The 21,826-nt window shown below is 38.8% G+C and overlaps 1 protein-coding gene and 1 long non-coding RNA gene across 4 annotated transcripts in view; one reads left to right on the top strand and one right to left on the bottom strand.

Moving 5' to 3' along the window:
- The window catches only part of ASB4 (ankyrin repeat and SOCS box containing 4), a 259,323-nt gene that overhangs the window by 174,598 nt on the left and 62,899 nt on the right, over window positions 1-21,826 (top strand). For 2 of the 3 annotated variants that reach the window (XM_081531519.1, XM_081531521.1), the window contains exons 1-2: window positions 8,457-8,747; window positions 19,918-20,217. In XM_081531519.1, the coding sequence (XP_081387645.1) occupies window positions 8,561-8,747; window positions 19,918-20,217 (487 nt within the window). In that variant the 5' untranslated portion in view covers window positions 8,457-8,560. Of the gene's footprint in view, window positions 1-8,456; window positions 8,748-19,917; window positions 20,218-21,826 lie in introns of those variants that run through there. The other variant, XM_081531520.1, reaches the window with a different exon arrangement.
- LOC145523259 (uncharacterized) lies at window positions 11,363-16,582 on the bottom strand. Its single transcript, XR_014066453.1, has 2 exons — window positions 16,434-16,582; window positions 11,363-13,116 (listed from the first exon to the last, which is right to left on the bottom strand). It is a non-coding gene; the product is annotated as an uncharacterized LOC145523259 (long non-coding RNA).

Below are 21,826 nucleotides of genomic sequence, written 5' to 3' on the forward strand. Positions count from 1 at the left end.
ATACCCGCTGGGTGCGTGACCCACAAACTGGATAATAATAATACCAAAGAAGTTCTCCCACCGTTGTGACAGTTCTAAACCTCATGTCAGGCTTCCCGGCCTAGGGATCTGGCAAAGGGACAGGGAATCCCCAGGGAATCTGACCTTGAAAGCCAGTGGGATTTAATTACAGGACTGGTGGGAACAGAGACTCCACTCTTGGAGAGCACAAATAAAATCTTGCATGCACCAAGACCCAGAGGAAAGAAGCAGTGACCTCACAGAAGAACCAGACTTACCTGCTAGTGTTGGAGGGTCTCCTGTGGAGGTGTGGGTCAGCGGTGTCTCGCCCCTCGAATAGGGGGTGCTGGCAGCAGAATCTGGAAGATGCCCCTTGGTGTAAGTCCTCTTGGAGTTGCCATTAACCCTACTATAGAGCCCATAGGCCCCAGGGCTGGGTTGAAAGTGAAAGTAAAAGTGAATTCGCTCAATCATGTCCGACTCTTTGTGACCCCATGGACTGTAGCCTACCAGGCTTCTCCATCCATGGGATTTTCCAGGCAAGAGTACCGGAGTGGGTTGCCATTTTCTTCTCCAGGGGATCTTCCTGACCAAGGCATTGAACCTAGGTCTCCTGCATTGCAGGCAGACACTTTACCCTCTGCGCCCCCAGGGAAACCCAGGGCTGGGTTGCCTCAGGTCGAAGATTGAAGGTAAATGACCAGGATCATGTGCTCCAGTGGTAGAGCCAGAAACCTGATACACCCAGACAAGACCAATTTAGAGCAGTCAGTCTGCTGTGGAGATGGAGATGGGGGTTCTCTAGAGGATAATGAGTTAATCTGAGGATGCCCTCTCTTCTTATGAGGTCATATAAGCTCTATTCCTACCCCTGACTGATATTCACCTGATATACTGGTCTAATCATACTGGTTGTTTATGGCCAAAGACTCTTCTAATTGATACTGGGTGCTAAATATTAGTATGTTGAATTAGTATTGCTCCTATAATATCTCATATTTTCAGAGGGAAAATCATATTAAAAATAACCATTTTAGAGGGAAATTCAGAATTCTCAAAGATAGAGAACTTTATCCAAAGAGACTGAGGATTTACCTAAAGAAAAAGAATATTTGAATCAGACCAAGCATATCAGTTTGGACTAAAATTAAGTTGTCCTTCCCTTTGCCACTAAGTGTGTTGGAAACCCATAAGGGGGACCAGATCAATTAATTGAGTGTAAACAAACCATACTATTTCTGTATGAAATTCAGTGAATTACAGCTTTGTGACATTTTCTAGTATACAGGAGATTGGAAAGATCTGGGGACTTCCACTACTAGTTGAATCCATCAGCCTAAGTCCACATGGATGTGGATTTTATTTTGTTCACTGCAGTACTCAAAGTAAGTGTGTGGCTTATGGTAGTTTCTGAGTAGGTCTTTGTTGAAGGAATTGCAAAGTGCTTGCAATGTGCCCTCTAAGAATCCAAGTACAATTTCCACAAAATCAGAGCGTCCCTGGTGTCATCCATCAGAATCCCTCATTTTCAGCTCCCTCTAGGAACCTTACGTTCCATGTTAGGCACCAAAATTTAAGAGGGGCATTTATCAATCAACTAGAGAGGATCTGGAAGAAAACAGGCAGGGCCAGAGAATTCTGAAAATCATCCCAAATAAGGAACAGTTAATACTTCTTGAGAAAAAAGTGATTAAAGAGAGAAAATGCTATTTTCAAATGTTAGAAAGAGTCAGGAACAAATGTATGGTTGCATGTTCATAGTTAGACCTAATGGGAAGAAATTATGTATAGGCAGTTTTTGACTCAATATAACAAAGAAGCCTCTGACTTTATCTTTTTTTTTCCAGCAAAGTTTAAAAAAGATTTGTTTCTTTATTTTTGGTCTTGCTGTGTCTTTGTTACTGTGCAGACTTTTCTCTAGTTGCAGCGTGGAGGGGTGAGCAGGGGCTACTCTCTAGTTACAGTGGCTTCTCTTGTGGCGAATGGGCTCCAGTGTGTGTGGGCTTCAGTAGCTGTGGTTCACTAGCTTAGAGCACAGGTTCAGTAGTTGTGGTGCTTAGGCTTAGTTGCTCCATGGCATTGGGATCTTCCCAGACCAAGGATCGAACCCATGTCTCCTGCCATTAGCAGGCAGGTTCTTTACCACTAAGCAGTCAAGGAAACCCTTAACTTTCCAATAATGGATGAATTGCTTTGTGAAGCACGATGAGAGATTTAATTGTGTATTTTCTAGCACTTTCTTCTCAATATTCATCGATACTTGCCTCCCTCCCTCTCAATTTACTTTTACATCCTTGAAAGCAAAAAACAGTAAAATTTGTAATCTTAAGGTTATATTTAAATCTTTCTTAAGAATTATGGAGCTTATTAAATAATCATGCATTATCTTAGTCCCTTGGGTCACAAGGAAGCAAACTCAAATATGAGAACATATCCTTGACTGTTGAGACTTGATCTCACTTGGATTATCTGATGTCTGTCACAAAGTGAAACTTCAAATTTTGCATGTCAGCTAAGATTTCATGAGGTTGGTAAAAGCATTGGAAAACTGTCCAAATCATTAACAAGACCATCTGTTATTTCTGTTGACAACTGAATAAGAAAAGTTTGAAAGCGTGAGAATTTGATAGGTGTTTTAGAGAAAACTCCAGGTATTGACTTTAAATGTCATTGGAATATCAAAGGATGAAGAAAAGCACTTGGCAAAACTTCTAAAGGCTCTTTAATACGTTTATAAATATGATTCTTTTCATATTAGTTTCACAGAAGTCTCTCAAAAGGTAAAAGATATTACTGCATGTGTTTATGAAATTGAATTAGAAAAATTATCTTAGAAATAGTGAACATTGAATTTTGTGGTTCTGTGAATTACACAGGTTGCTGTCAATATAGATGTTAAATATTAGAAGAGAAAAGATTTCCTATTATTTTGCTTCTATTTTTCACGATGAATTAGAAAGAATCTTCTGCCTCTTCTGATTGTGAAATTTAGTCTTAATTTTAGGTAGTGTGAATTTTTATTATCTTTTTTAAAACAACTTTTTATTTTACACTGGAGTATAGCCACTTAACAATGCTGTGGTAGTCTCAGATGGACAGCAAAGGGACTCAGCCATACATATATACGTGCTGTGCTGTGTTTAGTCGCTCAATCGTGTCTGACTCTTTGCGACCACATGGACTGTAACCTGCCAGGCTCCTCTGTCCATGGGGATTCTGCAGGCAAGAATACTGGAGTAGGTTACCATGCCCTCCTCCAGGGGATCTTGCCAACCCAGGGATCAAACCAAGGTCTTCAACATTGCAGATGGATTCTTTACTGTCTGAGCCACCAGGGAATATCCAGCACTAATTATCCTCCTTATTGGAGGATATGTAAAACTCTATGTCTCTGTTTTGTCTACTGGGCATGCTTTTTTTTTCTCTTAGTTTTGTCAAAAAGGGATAAATCATATCAATAAGATGACCATTATATCTACTTCCGTGGGCAAGAATCCCTGAGAAGAAATGGAGTAGCCCTCATACTCAACAAAAGACTCCAAAACGCAGTACTTGTGTGCAATCTCAAAAACGACAGAATGATCTCTGTTCGATTCCAAGGCAAGCCATTCAATATCACAGTAATCCAAGTCAATGCCCCAACCAGTAATGCTGAAGAAGCTGAAGTTGAACAGTTCTATGCAGACCTATATGACCTTCTAGAACTAACACCCAGAAAAGATGTCCTTTTCATCATTGGGGACTGGAATGCAAAAGTAGGAAGTCAAGAAACACCTGGAGTAACAGGCAAATTTGGCCTTGGAATACAAAATGAAGCAGGCCAAAGGCTAATAGAGTTTTGCCAAGAGAAGGCACTGGTCATAGCAAACACCCTCTTCCAACAACACAAGAGAAGACTCTACACATGGACATCACCAGCTGGTCAATACTGAAATCAGACTGATTATATTCTTTGTAGCCAAAGATGGAGAAGCCCTATATAGTCAGCAAAAACAAGACCAGGAGCTGACTGTGGCTCAGATCATGACCTCCTTATTGCAAAATTTAGACATAAATTGAAGAAAGTAGAGAAAACCACTGGGCCATTCAGGTATGACTTAAATCAAATCCTTTATACAATGAAAGTGAAAAATAGATTCAAGGGATTAGATCTGATAGAGTGTCTGAAGAACTATGGATGGAGGTTCGTAACATTGTGCAGGAGACAGTGATCAAAACCATCCCCAAGAAAAAGAAATGCAAAAAGGCAAAATGGCTGTCTGAGGAGGCCTTACAAATAGCTGAGAAAAAAAAAAATAGCTGTGAAATGCAAAGGAGGAAAGGAAAGATATACCTATTTGAATACAGAGTTCCAAATAATGGCAAGGAGAGATAAGAAAGTCTTCCTCAGTGGTCAATGCAAAGAAATAGAGGAAAACAATAGAATGGGAAAGACTAGAGATCTCTTCAGGAAAATTAGAGATACCAAGGGAACATTTCATGCAAAGATGGGCTCAATAAAGGACAGAAATGGTATGGACCTAACAAACAGAAGATATTAAGAAGAGGTTGAAAGAATACACAGAAGAACTACACAAAAGAGATCTTAAATGACCCAGATAACCACGATTGTGTGCTCACTGGACTAGAGCCAGACATCCTGGAGTGTGAAGTCAAGTAGGCCTTAGGAAGCATCACTACAAACAAAGCTAGTGGAGGTGATAGAATTCCAGTTGAGCTATTTCAAATCCTAAAAGTTGATGCTGTTAAGGTGCTGCACTCAATATGTCATCAAATTTGGAAAACTCAGCAGTGGCCACAGGACTGGAAAAGGTCAGTTTTCATTCCAATCCCAAAGAAGGTGAATGCCAAAGAATGCTCAAACTACCACACAGTTTGACTCATGTCACACGCTAGTAAAGTAATGCTCAAAATTCCCCAACCAAGGCATCAACAGTATGTGAACCGAGAACTTCCAAATGTTCAAGCTGGTTTTAGAAAAGGCAGAGGAACCAGAGATCAAATTGCCAGCATATATTGGATCTAGAAAAAGCAAGAGAATTCCAGAAAAACACCTTCTTCATTGACTATGCGAAAGCCTTTGATTGTGTGGATCACAACAAACTATGGAAAATTCTTAAAGAGATGGGAATACCAGACCACCTTATCTGCCTATTGAGAAACCTATATACAGGTCAAGAAACAACAGTTAGAACCAGACATGGAACAACAGACTGGTTGAAATTGGAAAAGGAGTACATCAAGGCTGTATATTATCACCCTGCTTATTGAACTGATATGCAGAGTACATCATCCAAATTGCTGGGCTAGATGAAGCACAAGTTGGAATCAAGATTGCCAGGAGAAATATCAGTAACCTCAGATATAGAGATAACACCACCCCTGTGGCAGGAAGTAAAGAGGAACTAAAGAGCCTTTTGATGAAGCTAAAAGAGGAGAGTGAAAAAAACTGGCTTAAAACTCAACATTCAAAAAATGATGATCCAGTCCCATCATTTCATGGCAAATAGATGGGGAAACAATGGAAACAGTGAGAGACTTTATTTTCTTGGGTTCTAAAATTGCTGCAGATGGTGACTGCAGGCATTAAGTTAAAAGACGCTTGTTCCTTGGAAGAAAAGCTATGACAAACCTAGATGGCGTATTAAAAAGCAGAGATATTACTTTGCCAACAAAGGTCCATATAGTCAGACCTATGATTTTTCCAGTAGTCATGTATGGATGTGACAGTTGGACTATAAAGAAAGCTGAGTGCCAAAGATTTGATGCTTTTGAGCTGTGGTGTTGTAAAGACTCTTGAGAGTCCCTTGGACAGCAGAGAGATCCAATCAATCAATCCTAAAGGAAATCAGTCCTGAATATTCATTGGAAGGACTGATGCTGAAGCTGAAACTCCAGTACTTTGACCACCTGATGTGAAGAACTGACTCATTTGAAAAGACCCTGTTGCTGGGAAAGATTGAAGGTAGGAGGAGAAGAGGACGACAGAAGACAAGATGATTGGATGGCATCACAGACTCAATGCACATGGGTTTGAGCAAGCTCCAGGAGACAGTTAAGGACAGAGAACCCTGGCGTACTGCGGCCCATGGGGTTACAAAGAGTTGGACATGACTGAGCGACTGAACAACAGCAACAAATAGCAATCAAGAATTACTGTAATTCTACTTGAGTCACCTCTGTGGACATAAAAGGTATAGTTTCTTGTTCGCAGCCAAGCATAGTGCTAAGGACATTGTAAATAATCAGTGAATAACTCTTTATTCATTTATTCATTCATGCTGGGCACTCAGGGCAGAAGAATGATTTTGTTCCCTACTTTATGGAATCTATAATTCTGTGGTTATTCTGAATTACCAAGTTATTGTTATTAATATGTTCAGTACAGAAATACATTTTATCACAAATGCAAGTTATGCTCATTGTAGATGACTTCAGAAAATAAAGAGATAAAGAAGAAACAGGTGTAATTTTAGCACTAGGAGATAAAAGCCAATGATATTTGGAAAATGATGCATGCATACAGATTTTTCTTCCCATGTGTGCATTTAGTACACATTTTATACATAATATAAATATATACAAATAATATAAGTATATACAAATATATATTAGTACATCATATAAATATAGATATTTTAAAAGATATTTATACATTTATTATTTTATAAATTGTTATAGATATTCTAAAATAAATATCTATCTAGTCATAATGACTGAAAAATATTCCATTATATGGATATGCCATAATTTATCAATGTTCTTACTGTTGGTCATTTATATTGCTTCCATATTTTTTACTATTATTAACAATATAATCATCCATATATACATTTTTATTAATTTATCCATCTGCCTTTTCAGGACAAATACTTTACACTATGTTAAGCTTGAAATTTTATCTCTTTGAAGATTTAAAATTAATAGTATTAACAGAAATTTTAAACATTAAAAAACAAGCTAATCTATAGTACTAGAAGTCAAGATAATGGTTGTTGTTGGGGATCAGGTGAGTGGAAGATGACATAAAGGGGGTTTCAAGTGTACCTGAACTATTTTGTGGTTGAACCTGAGGGTTGGTTACAGGCATGTGTTCACTTTGAAAAATTCAACACATTTATGACTTGTCACTTTCTACTTTCTTACATTTATGTTGTACATCAATGAAATAAGTAAAAATATTATGTTATGATTTGCATCCATATTTACATACTTACATAAATTCTAAGAAGTGAATACTATTACCTTTTTTAATTTTTTAAAATTTATGTTATTAATTATACTACAGAAAGTTTACGCCAGTTCTGACTCCCACAGGCAATACATAAAATGTAATATTTTTGTGTTCAGAGTAACACTATCATAATTTTTCTAATTTGTAGTGATGCATACATTTAAAAATTGAGTGTTTTTCTCTTTTACTTTATGTTTGGAAAATTTTCAAATTCATAGAAAAGTTGAAATACTATAACAATATCTGAAATATATAATTTTATTATATAATAGTAAAAAAAAATCATGGTCCTCTTAAATCCCTCATTAGATTTGCCAACTCTTAATTTTTTGCCATTTTTGCTTTTTCTGTCTCTATTTACACACTCATTCACTCACTCATTCATGTATCTATGCACGTATATATGTGTGTGGGTATACATATATATGCATTTAATTTTATACTTCTGAATTATTTAAAAAGAATCTTTAGACACCATGACAGTTTACCCCTTAAGAATAAGAATATTCTACATAACCACAATACTTATACCACACCTTAAAAAGTTAATAATAACTCTATTATCAAGTAACATCTAGTCCATATAGTCCCACAACCATACCAAGATAATCTTTTCTAACTGATTTTTTAAAATTAAATAAAGTTTAACCTAATAAGATTAAATAAAGTTTACTCACTCATTGCACCTAGTGGTTTTGTCTCCTTAGTCTCTTTTTACCTAAAATAGTCCCCTACCACCATTACCCTACCCAGCTTTCTTGCATGATGTTGGAATTTTTAAAGTCTACGGCACTTGATAACCTTCTGTTTGTTTTCAAATGTGTATGACCATGCTTGATTTTGCAGGCTCATATTGAAAAATTATTGTAGGTTTTCAGAAGCACATGTATCAGTGACTGTAATAAATTTTCATTTGTGACTATTGGTTAATCAGAGCAAGACATTGAATCTCCAGTTGGGCACCAGATGTTTTTACAAAGAGGGAAAAAAGCATTAAGAGCTTTTAAATCTTACACTATTACTCTGATTGTACAAGAAATAATGATGACATTTCAGTCTCTGAAAGATATTGTGAGGATTTTCCTTCATATTGACATGACATATTATTCAATGGATTAGTACAGAACCAACTTAAAAGACCTGAGAGGGCAGTGACAGCCAAGAAGGATATTTTGAAGTTTGAAATGATCCCTATATAAATAGAACGGATCAGCATAACTTTGGGATAAAATTAGCTGACAGTTTGTAGGCTCTCTAGCATGTGCCTGTTTGCTTGGTGCTGCTCGCCTGATAAAGCACAACAAAGCTTCCAGAGAGACAGGAAGGATGGACGGCACGGCTGCCCCTATCACGAAATCTGCAGCTGCCAAGTTAGTTAAGAGAAATTTCCTTGAGGCTCTAAAGTCAAATGACTTCGGAAAATTGAAGGCCATTTTAATCCAAAGACAGATAGATGTGGACACAGTTTTTGAAGTTGAAGATGAGAATATGGTTTTGGCATCTTATAAACAAGGTAAAAAATTACAGGTGTAATTGTAAAATCTATAGAAAATGGGTTGTTTTTTTTTTAATGTGCACCATTAGTCAACCAAGGTAAACTGGTAGCTCTTATTGTTTAAATATATGCTTAAAAAATATTTCTAATGTAATCGTTTCTTTCTCTTTAAACTAGACCAAATCATGAGCTGATATATATATATATATATATATATATATGAATGTATTGTTTTCTTTACTTTCCTTCTCTTTACTTTCTATATCCCTGTGCCTGGAATTTGAAATCTTAGATAAAGATATTCAGTAAGGCAGTTTCCTTCTATTTCTAGCTTTTCTTCTTCCTATAAGTGCATAAAGCTTCTCTAGATTATGGCTAAATAGATTGCTGAAATCTAATCCAGCCACTATAACTGGCTTGGGAACAGGCTACTAACTTTGTGTTAACAGGGCCCTTAAAGATAGATCATCTCTGTGTGCACTTGAAGGAAAAAGGATTTTTGCCTCTATTTGAAGGGTTGATAAATGGGTAAGGCTACACCTTGATGCACCTTTATGATCCTTGTCATTTTAATGAATTTTCAGTTCAGGTAGAAAAGCTAAAACCAGAAAAGCCAAAAAGTTAACTTTTTTCCCGTGACTATAGTGATAGCTTAAAATTGTAGATTTACTTATTACAGAGTACCTACCTTACAAAGAACTAAGGATAACAAAAATTAGAACCAAATTTCTTTTATCAAGGGATTTTCTGGAACCCATGCTTAATAACTCAGAAATAAATTAGAAGTGAGCAGACTCTGATTTCCCAAATCAGCTAGTTAATGGGGGAATTTGAGTAGCGAGGCCATCTGGTGAGCAGACTGCAAACAAACACCATGTTCAACATCACTTCTGTTTAAACAAAATAGAGGATAAGGTCTTGTGTACAGCATTGAGAGAGAGATAGCAATTCATTTTTTATGTTTAAAATACTTTCCGTTTGTATATAAATCATCACATGATCAATTTTCAGAAATGAATACTAATGGTATATATTTCCACATTAATACACTGTCATTTCTGAAGGAAGCATGAAAGAGCTGAAGCAAGTTAGTGTTTATAATTTTTACTTGAGGATTTTATTATAAATTGGCATTGCTATTTTGACTGGAGAATAAGGAAGGGGTCTGTGTTTTCAAAAGTGGTTGATAGAAGCTCTGTTAAGAAGAAAAAGTGTATGTTGTATGATTAGATTACTTTCATCTTATGTATTTGTTTAGTGAAAGACTTTCCGAATGCCAAATACATTTTAAGGTATTTTTAAAAACTTATATTTAAGCCTAGAGTAAAATAACTTAAATCCAAGTCAGCAGGTAATTTATGTGACCCTGAGTTGTGAAGACTGCCTTTCCTCATCTCCTGAGCATGCCAAATTGCGTAGATCATGCAAAGGTTCTGAGGTGGTGAGAAAGGGAGTTTTAGTGGCAGTTTACAGAGAAGGATGCTGTTTCTCTTGCTTCAAATGGTGTCATCATCCTTGAAAGAGAAAAAAAGTGCACTCTAAAATCTTTCTGTCAATATGAGCTGACTCTCGATGGTTTTCATAGAGCTAAATTTTCATTCATGCTAATGGGTGTTTTGATAGGACTGTGGGGATGGGGCTTTCAGTTAGAGAGAAAGCAAATTACACTCTCTGGTTTTGGGGGAAAAAAACAGAACCATTCCATTCCTATGTACACCAAGTGAATGCAAGAAATGATAGAGTTTGTGGTCATATCTTCAGAGTTTATGCGGGAAATCATCACTGTTTGCGCACACGTGTGCATGTCCACATGTACCTATAGGAAGAAATACACTTACTCTCTGTTTAATATGAATATGGGTATAAGACTCTGTCTCTTCAATCTTAATCCCATTTTCTTCACAGTTTCTTCAGATATTTCCACTTGGCTTCCAGCCTAATTATCAAACCTTTGCTTTTAGTCACGAATGGAAGTGAAGCATAGAATCCTAGTTGTTAGCCAAGCAAAGTAGACCTAAGTGGCTATATCAATTTCTAAGTCACAGAGGAATTCCCAAGGACTAGTGTAGTGCTGAGCAGGCTACACTGGTCGTTTGTTCTTTAGTTAGTTAGAATTAGTTCTTTTCTGAATAATTCTAATGAATGAGACCCTTTTCTGCGTGGCCTTGAATGGTATGTGACTGGATTAAACTTTGTGAGACTTTATTAAATCACAACAGATTTCTTAGATGTTGAATGCTGTTGAATTGTTATGCATTAGTTTTTGATTTTTTAAAGCACTTTTGAAAAGTTTTACAACAGAAAAGTGCACAAATCGTTAAGTGTGCAGCTTGATTAATTTTTGCAAAATGAACAAACGTCTGCAGCCAGCATCCAGGTGAAGAAATAGAATGTTACCGGCTTACTTTTAAAGTGTGGGAGTCTTCAGGTTTTAGTTGCTCAGTCACTCAGTCGTGTCCAATTCTTTGTGACCCCATGGACTGTAGCCTGCCAGGCTCCCTTGTTCATGGGATTCTCCAGGCAAGAATACTGGAGTGGATTACCATTTCCTTCTCCACAGCTTTTAGTTATTTTTGGCTTAATTGGCATGACAGGGTATAAAATCTAGAACATAATATGCTTCCTTTAAATTTGGTTGTGTAATTAGTAATGGACTCTATACTCAACATTTGATTGTCCTGTGGAAGATCAACAGTGGTACAATTAATCCCAAATAATTTTTGTTTCATTTAGGATATATTATAGCAGTTTACGTAAGACTTTTAAAAGTGACCACATTTTCACCTAAATTATGGTATGTTTAAGCCAGTATGAAAGTCACTTTACATTTTTTGTAAAGGCAACTCAAAAATCTGTTGGGGAAGAAATCAACTTGGAATCTTAACATTGCAACTCCAAATCCACAATCTAAATGGTATGCCAGTAATCAAACGTTGACCTCCTAAGCAAATGTAAAATATGGACTTGGTGAGGAAAGTAGAACAAAGTGTCTGGAAATTCAGTTCTGCTGCCCTGTCTCATTGAGCAGCTTCTCTCACCTGTGAGACTGAGAACAGATTTAGAAGCTAGCTTCTAGATCCAGATGGCGGGTCCTGCCTAGCCCCAGCCCCTAATAATGATTCTTTTTAAAAAGATTGCATTTATTTATTTATGGCTGTGCTAGGTTTCATTGCTGCACAGGCTTTTCTCTAGTTGCAGCAAGCAGGGGCTACTCTCTAGTTGCAGTGTGCAGGCTTCCCATTGCAGTGGCTTCTCTTGCTGTGGAGCAGGGGCTCTAGGGCACATGGGCTTCAGTGGCTGTGGCTCAGGGGCTCTAGAGCGCAGACTCAGTAACTGTGGTGCATGGGCTTAGCTGTTCTGCAGCATGTGGGATCTTCCCAGACCAGGGATGCAACCTATGTCTCCTGCATTAGCAAGCAAATTCTTTAGCACTGAGCCACCAGGGAAGCCCAATGATGATTCTTGGAGACATCTCTTTCTATTTTTTCAAGTATTTTGAACTTCATAATCAAGTCTTCAGATAAAATTATGTCTTATCAACTAAAAATATGTGTCTAACACTTTGTAAAGCAAACATCAGCAACATTCTGGTTGGCATTTGCATTATCTCCTGGGGAATGACAGACATGTGGATCTTAAAATGAAAACAAGTAAGCGAAATGACATCTACCAGCTGACCACTTTAAAATGGGAATGATGTGAAGTAAAGTTAAATAACGAGTAACTCTTAACTCCCAAATACAATAAACAGTTGAATAGTTGGGAGATGTCAATAATATACTTTATTATGAGCGAAGCACACAACATTTATAGTGAAAACGGACCTCGAAGAAAACGCAGAGTTATTCTCAGTAGGTGATCTCCATACTGGAAACGTGAATATCCATAAAGCTATTTCCAGAGATTTTTCTCACCGCATGTTTTGATTCTCCTTCAGGTGTATGAGCCTTGGCTCATTAATGCTACAAGAGGAATATCATACTTATCTCTTTGATATGAAATTCCCTAGTCAGCAAGGTTAATCAGAATCCTTTTATTAATCAGTGTAATGCACTTTAAGTACTTCATTTATGGCCCACAGCCACAGGTTCTTTGGTTGATAGTCATATTTTTAATTAAAATAGCCAATGACTGATTTCACTGAAAAACTTTCTGGCAGGTAATCTATCTACTAAGTAGCAAGAGCCTTCCAAATATCTTGAAATCTCTTATTTTCACTCTGTTAATGAGTAATCTTCTTATCACCTAATTTTCCTGTCTGCAAGAAATTCACTCCCCTGCTTTCTTATTGCCATCCTAGGGTTCTTTTCCCTTCCTAGATGTTCAAACATTTTTCTTTTAAATTTTACATTGCAAGCTTACTTTTTTTTTCTCTCCTAGGGGAACTCTGAGATTTATCCTGAAAATATTAGCTATTAAAAAATAGCCAAGAATTGTGCTCCAGTCTATAATCCTTCAGGACTGTGTAAATACGTGGACAGAGCATAGCAAATGTCTGCTAATCCAGCCATGAGCAGCGTGTGTAACCTTTGGCTGTAATAACAGAGGCTTCTCATGTGTGGGGTTCTTTGGACTCAGATAACATTATAGCTAAAAACTGTGGCAGATCTAGGACTTAGCTGAAAGTTTACCAGAAACGTGTACATCCTCCCAAACACTGGAGCAGAAACAACCCCCTCTTTCAAAAGATGGCGCAAATATTTCGCTCCTTACCCTCTTTTCTGAGCCAGCAGGTTGTCTACTGAATGACTCTGGTTTCTGATTTAAATTAAACACACACACAAACACACACACGAGAATTGGTCTCCATATTTTTGTAGGAGCATAACTCTATTCCTTTAGAACTTTTGCCTAAAAGTGATATTGGTTTGGAGGTGGACTGCATGTAGCTTTCAGATCATTGCTGGCTACTTAGAGATTTGTTGTTTCTGTTCAGTTGCTAAGTCATGTCCGACTCGTTGTGACTTCGTGGACGGCAGCACTCCAGGTTTCCCTGTCCTTCACCATCCCCTGGAGTTTGCTCAAACTTATGTCCATGTAGTCAGTGATACCATCCAACCATCTCATCCTCTCTCGCCCCCTTCTCCTGCCCTCAATCTTTCCCAGCATCAGGGTCTTTTCCAATGAGTCAGCTCTTCACATCAGGTGGCCCATGTATTGGAGCTTAAGCTTCAACATCAGTCCTTCCAATGAATATTCGGGGTTGATTTCTTTTAGGATTGACTGGTTTGAGATTTGGGAAGATTAATTATACAAACATGGGCACTTTCTGCTACTTAATCTCTGCAAGATATTTATCTTCATCTGTAAAGGGAAGCTTTGTCAAAACACCCTCTTAATCTCCTGCATGCTGATTATCTACAATGTTATGAAGGGGAAATTATATAAGCAGATTATGTGTCTTGGTCTGGGAAAGGTAAAAAAGTAACTATGTGCTGCTGCTACTAAGTCACTTCAGTTGTGTCCGCTCTGTGTGACCCATAGACGGCGGCACACCAGGCTCCGCTGTCCCTGGGATTCTCCAGGCAAGAACACTGGAGTGGGTTGCCATTTCCTTCTCCAATGCATGGAAGTGAAAAGTGAAAGTGAAGTCACTCAGTTGTGTCCGACTCTTCACGACCCCATGGACTGCAGCCTAGCAGGCTCCTTCGTCCATGGGATTTTCCAGGCAAGAGTACTGGAGTGGGTTGCCATTGCCTTCTCCGGAAAAGTAACTATAGATGCTATAAATCCAAGTGGGCATGGCCTGTATTTGAGAGTTCTTTCTGGGATTTTTGCCTTGGAGAAAGAATCTGAATTTTCATCTCTTTTCTTCTCAGTTAAGCTCCTTGCTCAGGCAGAGCAAAGCAGAGGGCATCACTGCACATAGACTGCAGACCTGGGGTGAGAACCGAGTGGTTTACATTAAGGCAGGGCAGTACCTTTCTCACCTCTGGCCCTATCAAGGGCTTTGTTCCTGGGTTTTCCTCCCACCCCCCCAACACCTCATCCTGTGTGCAGTCTGAGCATATAGTCAGAGGGCAGCCTGGCCTCTGCAGAGGTGAGCAGAGGGGGCCCTTTGAAAAACAAGTGCTAGGAGTGAATCACATTCTGAGTTCTGAAGCCCTAGGACAATTCTGCTGTGGAAAGAAGAGAGGGTGTGAAAGAGACTCTGCCCAGTTAGTTAACTGTATGTGCGTCATGCTGTGACCATTGGGGGTTATATTTTAGAGGAGAGATTTTGATCTCTTGAGATACCAGCATTGACACAAGTGTGTTAATAAGTGCCGCATCACTGCGGTTTTTGATGATGGCACCACCTCATGTTTGGTCCTCAGTGAGGGTGGGTATGGGGGGGAGGACACTCCTGCTTGTTGCTGCACTTGGTACACAGTGACCCGTGGCCACAGCCACAGCCTTATTGAAAGTGGTGATTGTATGTGGGTGGCCTCTTCGCTGTGGGCTGCTGCTTTCTCTGTAGTGGGCTTTCCTGCTTTGCAAGGGCTGAATTATCCAGAAGCTCCGCCCCACTGCCCCCTCCCCTCACCAAAGTTCTGCAGTGCAGCTTCAAGATACACTGCGAGGGACCCTGGTCTGTATCCGACAATCTGTCTTCTTCCTGATCTCTCCACTCAGCTCCCTTGGGACACCAGCTCAGGCATCTTGCTGTCACCCACCTACAGGAACATTCTTAACGCCCAGGTTCCTTTCTAAGAGAGGTGAGTTGTAGGTGCAGTTCGATTCAGGAAGTGGGCTGAATTCCAAGGCCTGGCCCTCTCTGAGCCCAATTTACTGGTTAGTGAGTATGATTATGAAAGACACAGATGTACCTGACTGAGAGGGCATGGATGACTGATTCATGTAATAAACAGGCAGGACAGATTCTCTAGGTGCTATTGGGAATTCAGGGGGAAGAAAAAAATCAACAAGCAAATGCATTTCCATATCAAAGCGGGACATACTACAGATGAATTCAGAATCTTCTTTCTTTCCTCATGGTTTGTGAAGCTGGGTTGGCACTACACCTAGTCTGATTCCACAAAGACAAAGACAGATGGAAACCCTGCATTGCAGATACCCTGAGTCCATTAGCTTGGACTAAGGCAAACGTCTTACGGCTCTAGCAGGCTGAAAAAGTGGCAGTTTTCTCATCTGGAAAATGAAAGGCTTGGACTGGATAACCTTCCCTCCAGCGCTAACATTCTGTGTTTCTTTGATTTTACATCAAAATGGTGTTTTCTTAATCAGCTCTCTGCTGCTTCCTTTCTGAGATCATTTTTCTTCCCATTGCAGAAGCAGACATGAGTTTCCAATCAGTTGCTGCATAGAGCTGCCTAATCTTTGCTGCTAATCAGCAGGCAAAACACACTCTGGCTTTCAGATCTGGAACCAGCTTCTTTGCAAGAGAGTTAGAAGAGGCTGTCTTTTGCAAATTGCTTGTAGAGGAAATTTGAATATTAAGATGACTAGGCGAATTGAGAGAGTACCATTGAAACATATACATTACCATATGTAAAATAGACTTGCTGTTGTTTGGTCGCTCAGTTGTGTCTGACTCTTTGCCACCCTGTGGACTGCATGCAGTACGCCAGTCTTCCCAGTCCTTAACCATCTCCAAAGGGAATTTGCTGTATGACACAGGGAACCCAAAGCCAGTGCTCTATGACAACCCAGAGGGGTGGGATGGGGGTGGGAGGTGGGAGGGATGTTCACGAGGGAGGGGACATACGTATACCGATGGCTGATTCATGTTGATGTATGGCAGAAACCAACACAATATTGTAAAGCAATTATCCTCCAATTAAAAATAAATAACTTTTAAAAAGTGGGAAAAATTAAATCATGTCATGGGCAAAAAAAAATCATAAAAAAAAGATGACTAGATATTGGTGTTATGTGATTCACTCCTTATCAAAAGCAGGTTGCATACCATTATAGCTTAATAACTATGCTTGGAGCATGGATTCAGCATACACAATTAAATGGAAATGTATTTATGGATACAGGCAAATGTATTGTATATACATATCTGCATATCTATATGTGCATATCTATTTATACACACACACAAACATAGGCACAGGGTTGATCCTTCCCAGCCCAGAGTGTCTGTGACACTATTTGCCTCTGCCTGCCAGGGAAATTCCATATTACCAAATGCCTTCCCTTTTCAGTGTCTGAAATCTGGAATTAGTATCTTAGAACTTAATTCTATTGTATGAATACAGATTCCTACGTAAATTCAGATAATCCTAAGAAGGTCATACTTTAAACAATCCTCAGTCTATTAGACCTTAGTGTAAATTAACTTTGGATTTCTTTTTAAAAACAAGTTTGGATAAGGGAAGAGTTGGAGAAAGAGAAAGCGAAATGATCCTAGAATTTCGAATGAGATGAAGAGATTAAAATGTGTGTGTGAGAGAGAGAGAGTGTGTGTGTGTGTGTATGTGTTATGTGTCTGTCTAGGTTGGAGGGAAGGCTGTAGAAAAACAAATTTCGAGCTGAGAGTATTCATTCCCTCAGGATTAATCAGCATTGTGCATGACCTCTTTAAATTATTTTCCTCTCTGGACAGGGCACCTAGTTTATTTTAATTTTATTTTTTATAAATAGTAGTACACACACAGGGACTAAATTTAAAAGCTCAAAGGGAGCATTCCAGGGCAAGTAAATCTATGTTATCGTCCCCCAGCCCCCAGTTCTTGGAGGCCACCAGTGCAACCAGTTCCTTGTGTTAGGTGTTTATAAATATTTTCCTACATATTAGCATTTATGCACACTCTTCAGCTCCCTGCTTATCTCACTTGATAATGTATCTTGAGATTCTTCCATATCAATATACACAGGACTGCCCCCTTCTTCATGATGGCTGTATAGTGTTCCACTGTATGGCTGTACATGCTTTATTTAAACAGTCTCCTACTGATGAAGATTGAGCTGGTTCCCTATCGCTAACCATTAAGAGCAATGCTGTAGTGCACTGCAGGTTGTTGTCCTGGGTCAGGTTGCCAAGATTCGTAACTCCCAGGAACTTCATACTCTTCATAAAGAGTTCAATACAAGTAGTGTTGCTGGGAGTTGTGTAATACAGTGGCCCTTATATGGCATTTCACACATGAATGAATGTAGTTGCAGGATAAATACCCAGGAGTGGCACACAGGTAGCACTTTCCACTTAAATGAGAGAATTTTAATACCTGATCACCAGGCTCACCTTTAACGTGGTCATCATCTTCCGAGTGCCTTGCAAATGCTCATTTTTGTTGCCCAGAAGTACTCACAATATTTTAGATTTATTCTGACCTCATCTATTAGCGAAGAATACAACTTTTACCTCTTTTGTTCTGGGTGCTACACTTTTATTAATGTAGTTAAAGGTTGTATCTGCTTTGGGGCAGCTTCATCTCACTGTTGGCTCATTTTGAGATTATTGTCAACTCAAATCCCTAGTTTTTTCCTCAAATAAATTACCATTAAATCATAATCTTCCTACCTTGTACTTGTATAGTGGAATATTTTTACAACCTAAAAGCAAACTTCTGATTTACCCAAGTTAACATGTATTTTGTTGTTTCAGCCCTAGAGTTTCTTCTGAGCTGTCAGGCTATGTCTACATCTTCAGCTTGCCATGAAATATTTCATCTTTCTGTACCTGTTTTTCATTCCCCACTCCTAGTGAGCTTGATGCCATGGCTCTGGGTATTGACATTGAAAAAAAAATGTTTATAAAGTTATCTCTGATGAGCCTAGAACCTATTACACAGAATGAAGTAAGTCAGAAGGAGAAAGACAAATATTGTACATTAACTCACATATATGAAATCTAGAAAGCTGGTACCAATGATCGCATGTACAGGGCAGCCAAGGAGACACAGACATAAAGAACAGACTTTTGGACTCAGTGGGAGAAGGAGAGGGTGGGATGATTTAAGAGAATAGCACTGAAACATGTACATTACCATGTGTAAAATAGATAGCCAGAGGGATTGTGATGTGTGATGCGGGAAGCCAGTGCTCTGTGACAACCTGGAGGGATGGGGTGGGAGGGAGATGGGGGGGTGTTTAGGAGGGAGAGAATACATTGTATGCCTATGGCCAAAACCAGCACAATATTGTAAAGTATTATCCTCCAATTAAAATAAATTAATTAAAAAAAAACATAGACACACAAAGTTATTTTTGTTATAGCTTGTCAAGATGGCAATTGTTGGATGCTTGGAATAAAGGACTAGCTCAGTGTTTAGAAGTCAGAGGTAAGAGGGAAAAAGGAGAGGAGAGAAAGAGAGAGAAGAGGAAAGAAAGAGAGAGAGGAGTTGGGGTGGGGCGGGGTGGGAGAGTTCCAGTAACTAAAGGGAAAAATTTAAGATCTCAGTTCTAGAAACAACTATGGTTCTCCTGATCAATTAATTTGTGTATATAGCTTGTGCTTGCAGGCATAGTTAATTGTGCAACACATCATGTTTTCCTGTTTATTTTGGCTGCTGGGAAGTTCAGAGGAAAATTTACAGTGCGGTTCTAGCATACGGAACACAGTTAACACAGTTTATATTTATTTTGGGCACCTATCTGACCCAGGACCTCTTTTTACTGTCCCACCTTATTTTTCCCATTGCTCTTGTTTTGTAGATCACTTTTTAAAAATCTTGTATTGTGTAAAATTTGTAAGCTGCTGTAAATTCTTTAATTTTTCTTTGGAAAGAGGTGTTGTATAAACTGATAGGCAAATAAAATCTTGGTGTGACAAATATTCTAAAGACATCAAATACATTCACACCTTAGCTTGACAGCAGCAACAACTAGAGGGAAAAAGCTCTGTGATGGAATGAAAATTACAAGCTTCTAACAGCTTTGAAATTGCTCAAGATAATGATTGGGAGTTTAAAAAAATTATTTAATAAGCATCTCATGTAAGATAAAATGCAATCACATAAATGAAGTCTCAAACAGAAATACTTTGGTTGGGCAGGAAGGTAAAGTAAACAAAGGAACAAGATAATAGGGAATAGTAAAGAGAGTGAGAACTTGAGAGCCCCAGTCCTATTTAAATAACTCAAATATGCTACTAAGTGAAACATTAGCAGATCCAACAGCTGCTAGTTACAACTTCCAAATCATTCCCCCAGTTTTATAAATGTGTAAAAGTCCCCACTAAGCAGGGAGTTATCCTAGGCTAATCCGAGGCTAAACTTTCTTTCCCTTTCCTTTTCAGGTTATTGGTTGCCTAGTTACAAATTAAAGTCTTCCTGGGCCACGGGCCTGCATCTCTCTGTCTTGTTTGGTCACGTGGAATGTCTTCTGGTGCTCCTGGACCACAATGCTACAATCAACTGTAGACCCAATGGGAAAACCCCTCTTCACGTGGCTTGTGAAATGGCCAACTTGGATTGTGTTAAGATCCTCTGTGATCGTGGAGCAAAGCTCAATTGCTACTCCTTAAGTGGACACACAGCTTTACACTTCTGTACAACTCCAAGCTCCATCCTCTGTGCCAAGCAACTGGTTTGGAGAGGTAAGCCTATCTGAATAGCTGACCTTTTCACCTATTTGCGTGGTTATGGCTTTGGAAATTGATGATCCTTACTTACATCAGGCAATGTAATTAATAGTACATATCTCTATGCATAAAACCTAATTTGAGGGCCCTAAAAATACATAGAGAGATGGATGGTTGTGTTTGCCCAGGTCCTTCATTGATGATCATATTGAAATCTTACTACTGTTTTAACTGCAGGAGTCTTGTTAATCTACACACTTATTTAACATATATTTATTAGCTCCTGTGATGCCAGGTAATATGCTAATAAGTAAGTAAAAAGAGAAAACAGTTTCTGCTCTCTTGGGGCTTATGTTCTAGTATGGGAGATGAATATTGAGAAAATAAATTCATAAATACATAATATAAATTGGGAAAGGGCAAAACAAGGTGGTATGAAAGAGAATATCAGGAATAAGCTAGTATCAAATGTATAAAGACTTCTCTAAAGATACAATATGTAAGCTGAAACTTTATAATGAGAAGGAATTGACCTTTAAAAACAAGAACAAAGAAAAAAAGTCTAGGTATAGGAAATAGCAAGTGCAGAGTTGTTAGGGGAGCAAAAACCTTGGAATACTCCACAAACGGAAGGCGGCCAGTATGGCCAGAGTATCGTGAGTGTGCAGTGAGGCAGGAGAGACGTGAGGGTAGATTGGAGTGCTACAGCATGACATTGGATATATTAGGTTATATATGGCCTGCTGGGGGCCATGTATGGGGTTCAGAAATGGAGTCACTGAAAAGTTTAAAGCAAGGAAATGACATAGATTAACTGACATTTAAAGTCATCTGGATATATTCAGAAGTTGAGTTGGAGAAGGCCAAGAATGGAAGCAAGAAAACTAGCAAGGAAGCTCTTGCAATACTGTAGGTGAGAGGGGGTGATGATTTGCACTGAGGGGCATAGAAAGATCAGAAAATGGATCTGCAATATGTTTTAGAAGCAGAATTGATGGGATTTGGACATGGACTAGATATAGGCTGCTGGTCGAGGGGTGGTGATAGAAAAGGAAATTTCAAGAATCATTGCCAGGTTTCTGGCTTTAGAAAATGAGTGGATAGTGATGCCATTTTTAAGATGGGGAAACTTGAGGAAGAAATGTATTATATGGGAAGGTTGTTATATCTTTAAAAAAAAAAAAGATTTTATAGGATTTATTTATTTATTTATGTTCAGCAGCTCTGGGTCTTCACTGCTGCATGCAGGCTCTGTTCTGGTTGTGGTGCGTGAGCCTTGCATTAGCTTTTCTTGGTGTGGAGCATGGGCTCTCAGGCACACAGGCTTCACTAGCTGCAGCCCTCGGGCTCACTAGTTGTAATGTGTGGCTTAGTTGCCCAGAGGCATGTGGCATCTTCTTAGACCAGTGATTGAACCCGTGTCCCCTGCATTGGCAGGCAAATTCTTAACCACTAAACCACCAGGGAAGTCCCGTTATATCATTTTTTAAAAGTCAAGTTTATGGAGGTAATAATTTATAAGCTGTAAATTCACTGTTTTTGAAAAATAGATAGTCGTGAAGCCTTTCATCACGGTTATCTCAAAAAATTCCCTAATGCCCTTTATAGTTAATTTCCTCACTCT

The sequence above is a fragment of the Giraffa tippelskirchi genome, chromosome 10 (genome assembly GCF_054371585.1).
Source record: "Giraffa tippelskirchi isolate mGirTip1 chromosome 10, T2T-mGirTip1v1.2.pri, whole genome shotgun sequence".
Lineage (NCBI taxonomy): Eukaryota > Metazoa > Chordata > Mammalia > Artiodactyla > Giraffidae > Giraffa > Giraffa tippelskirchi.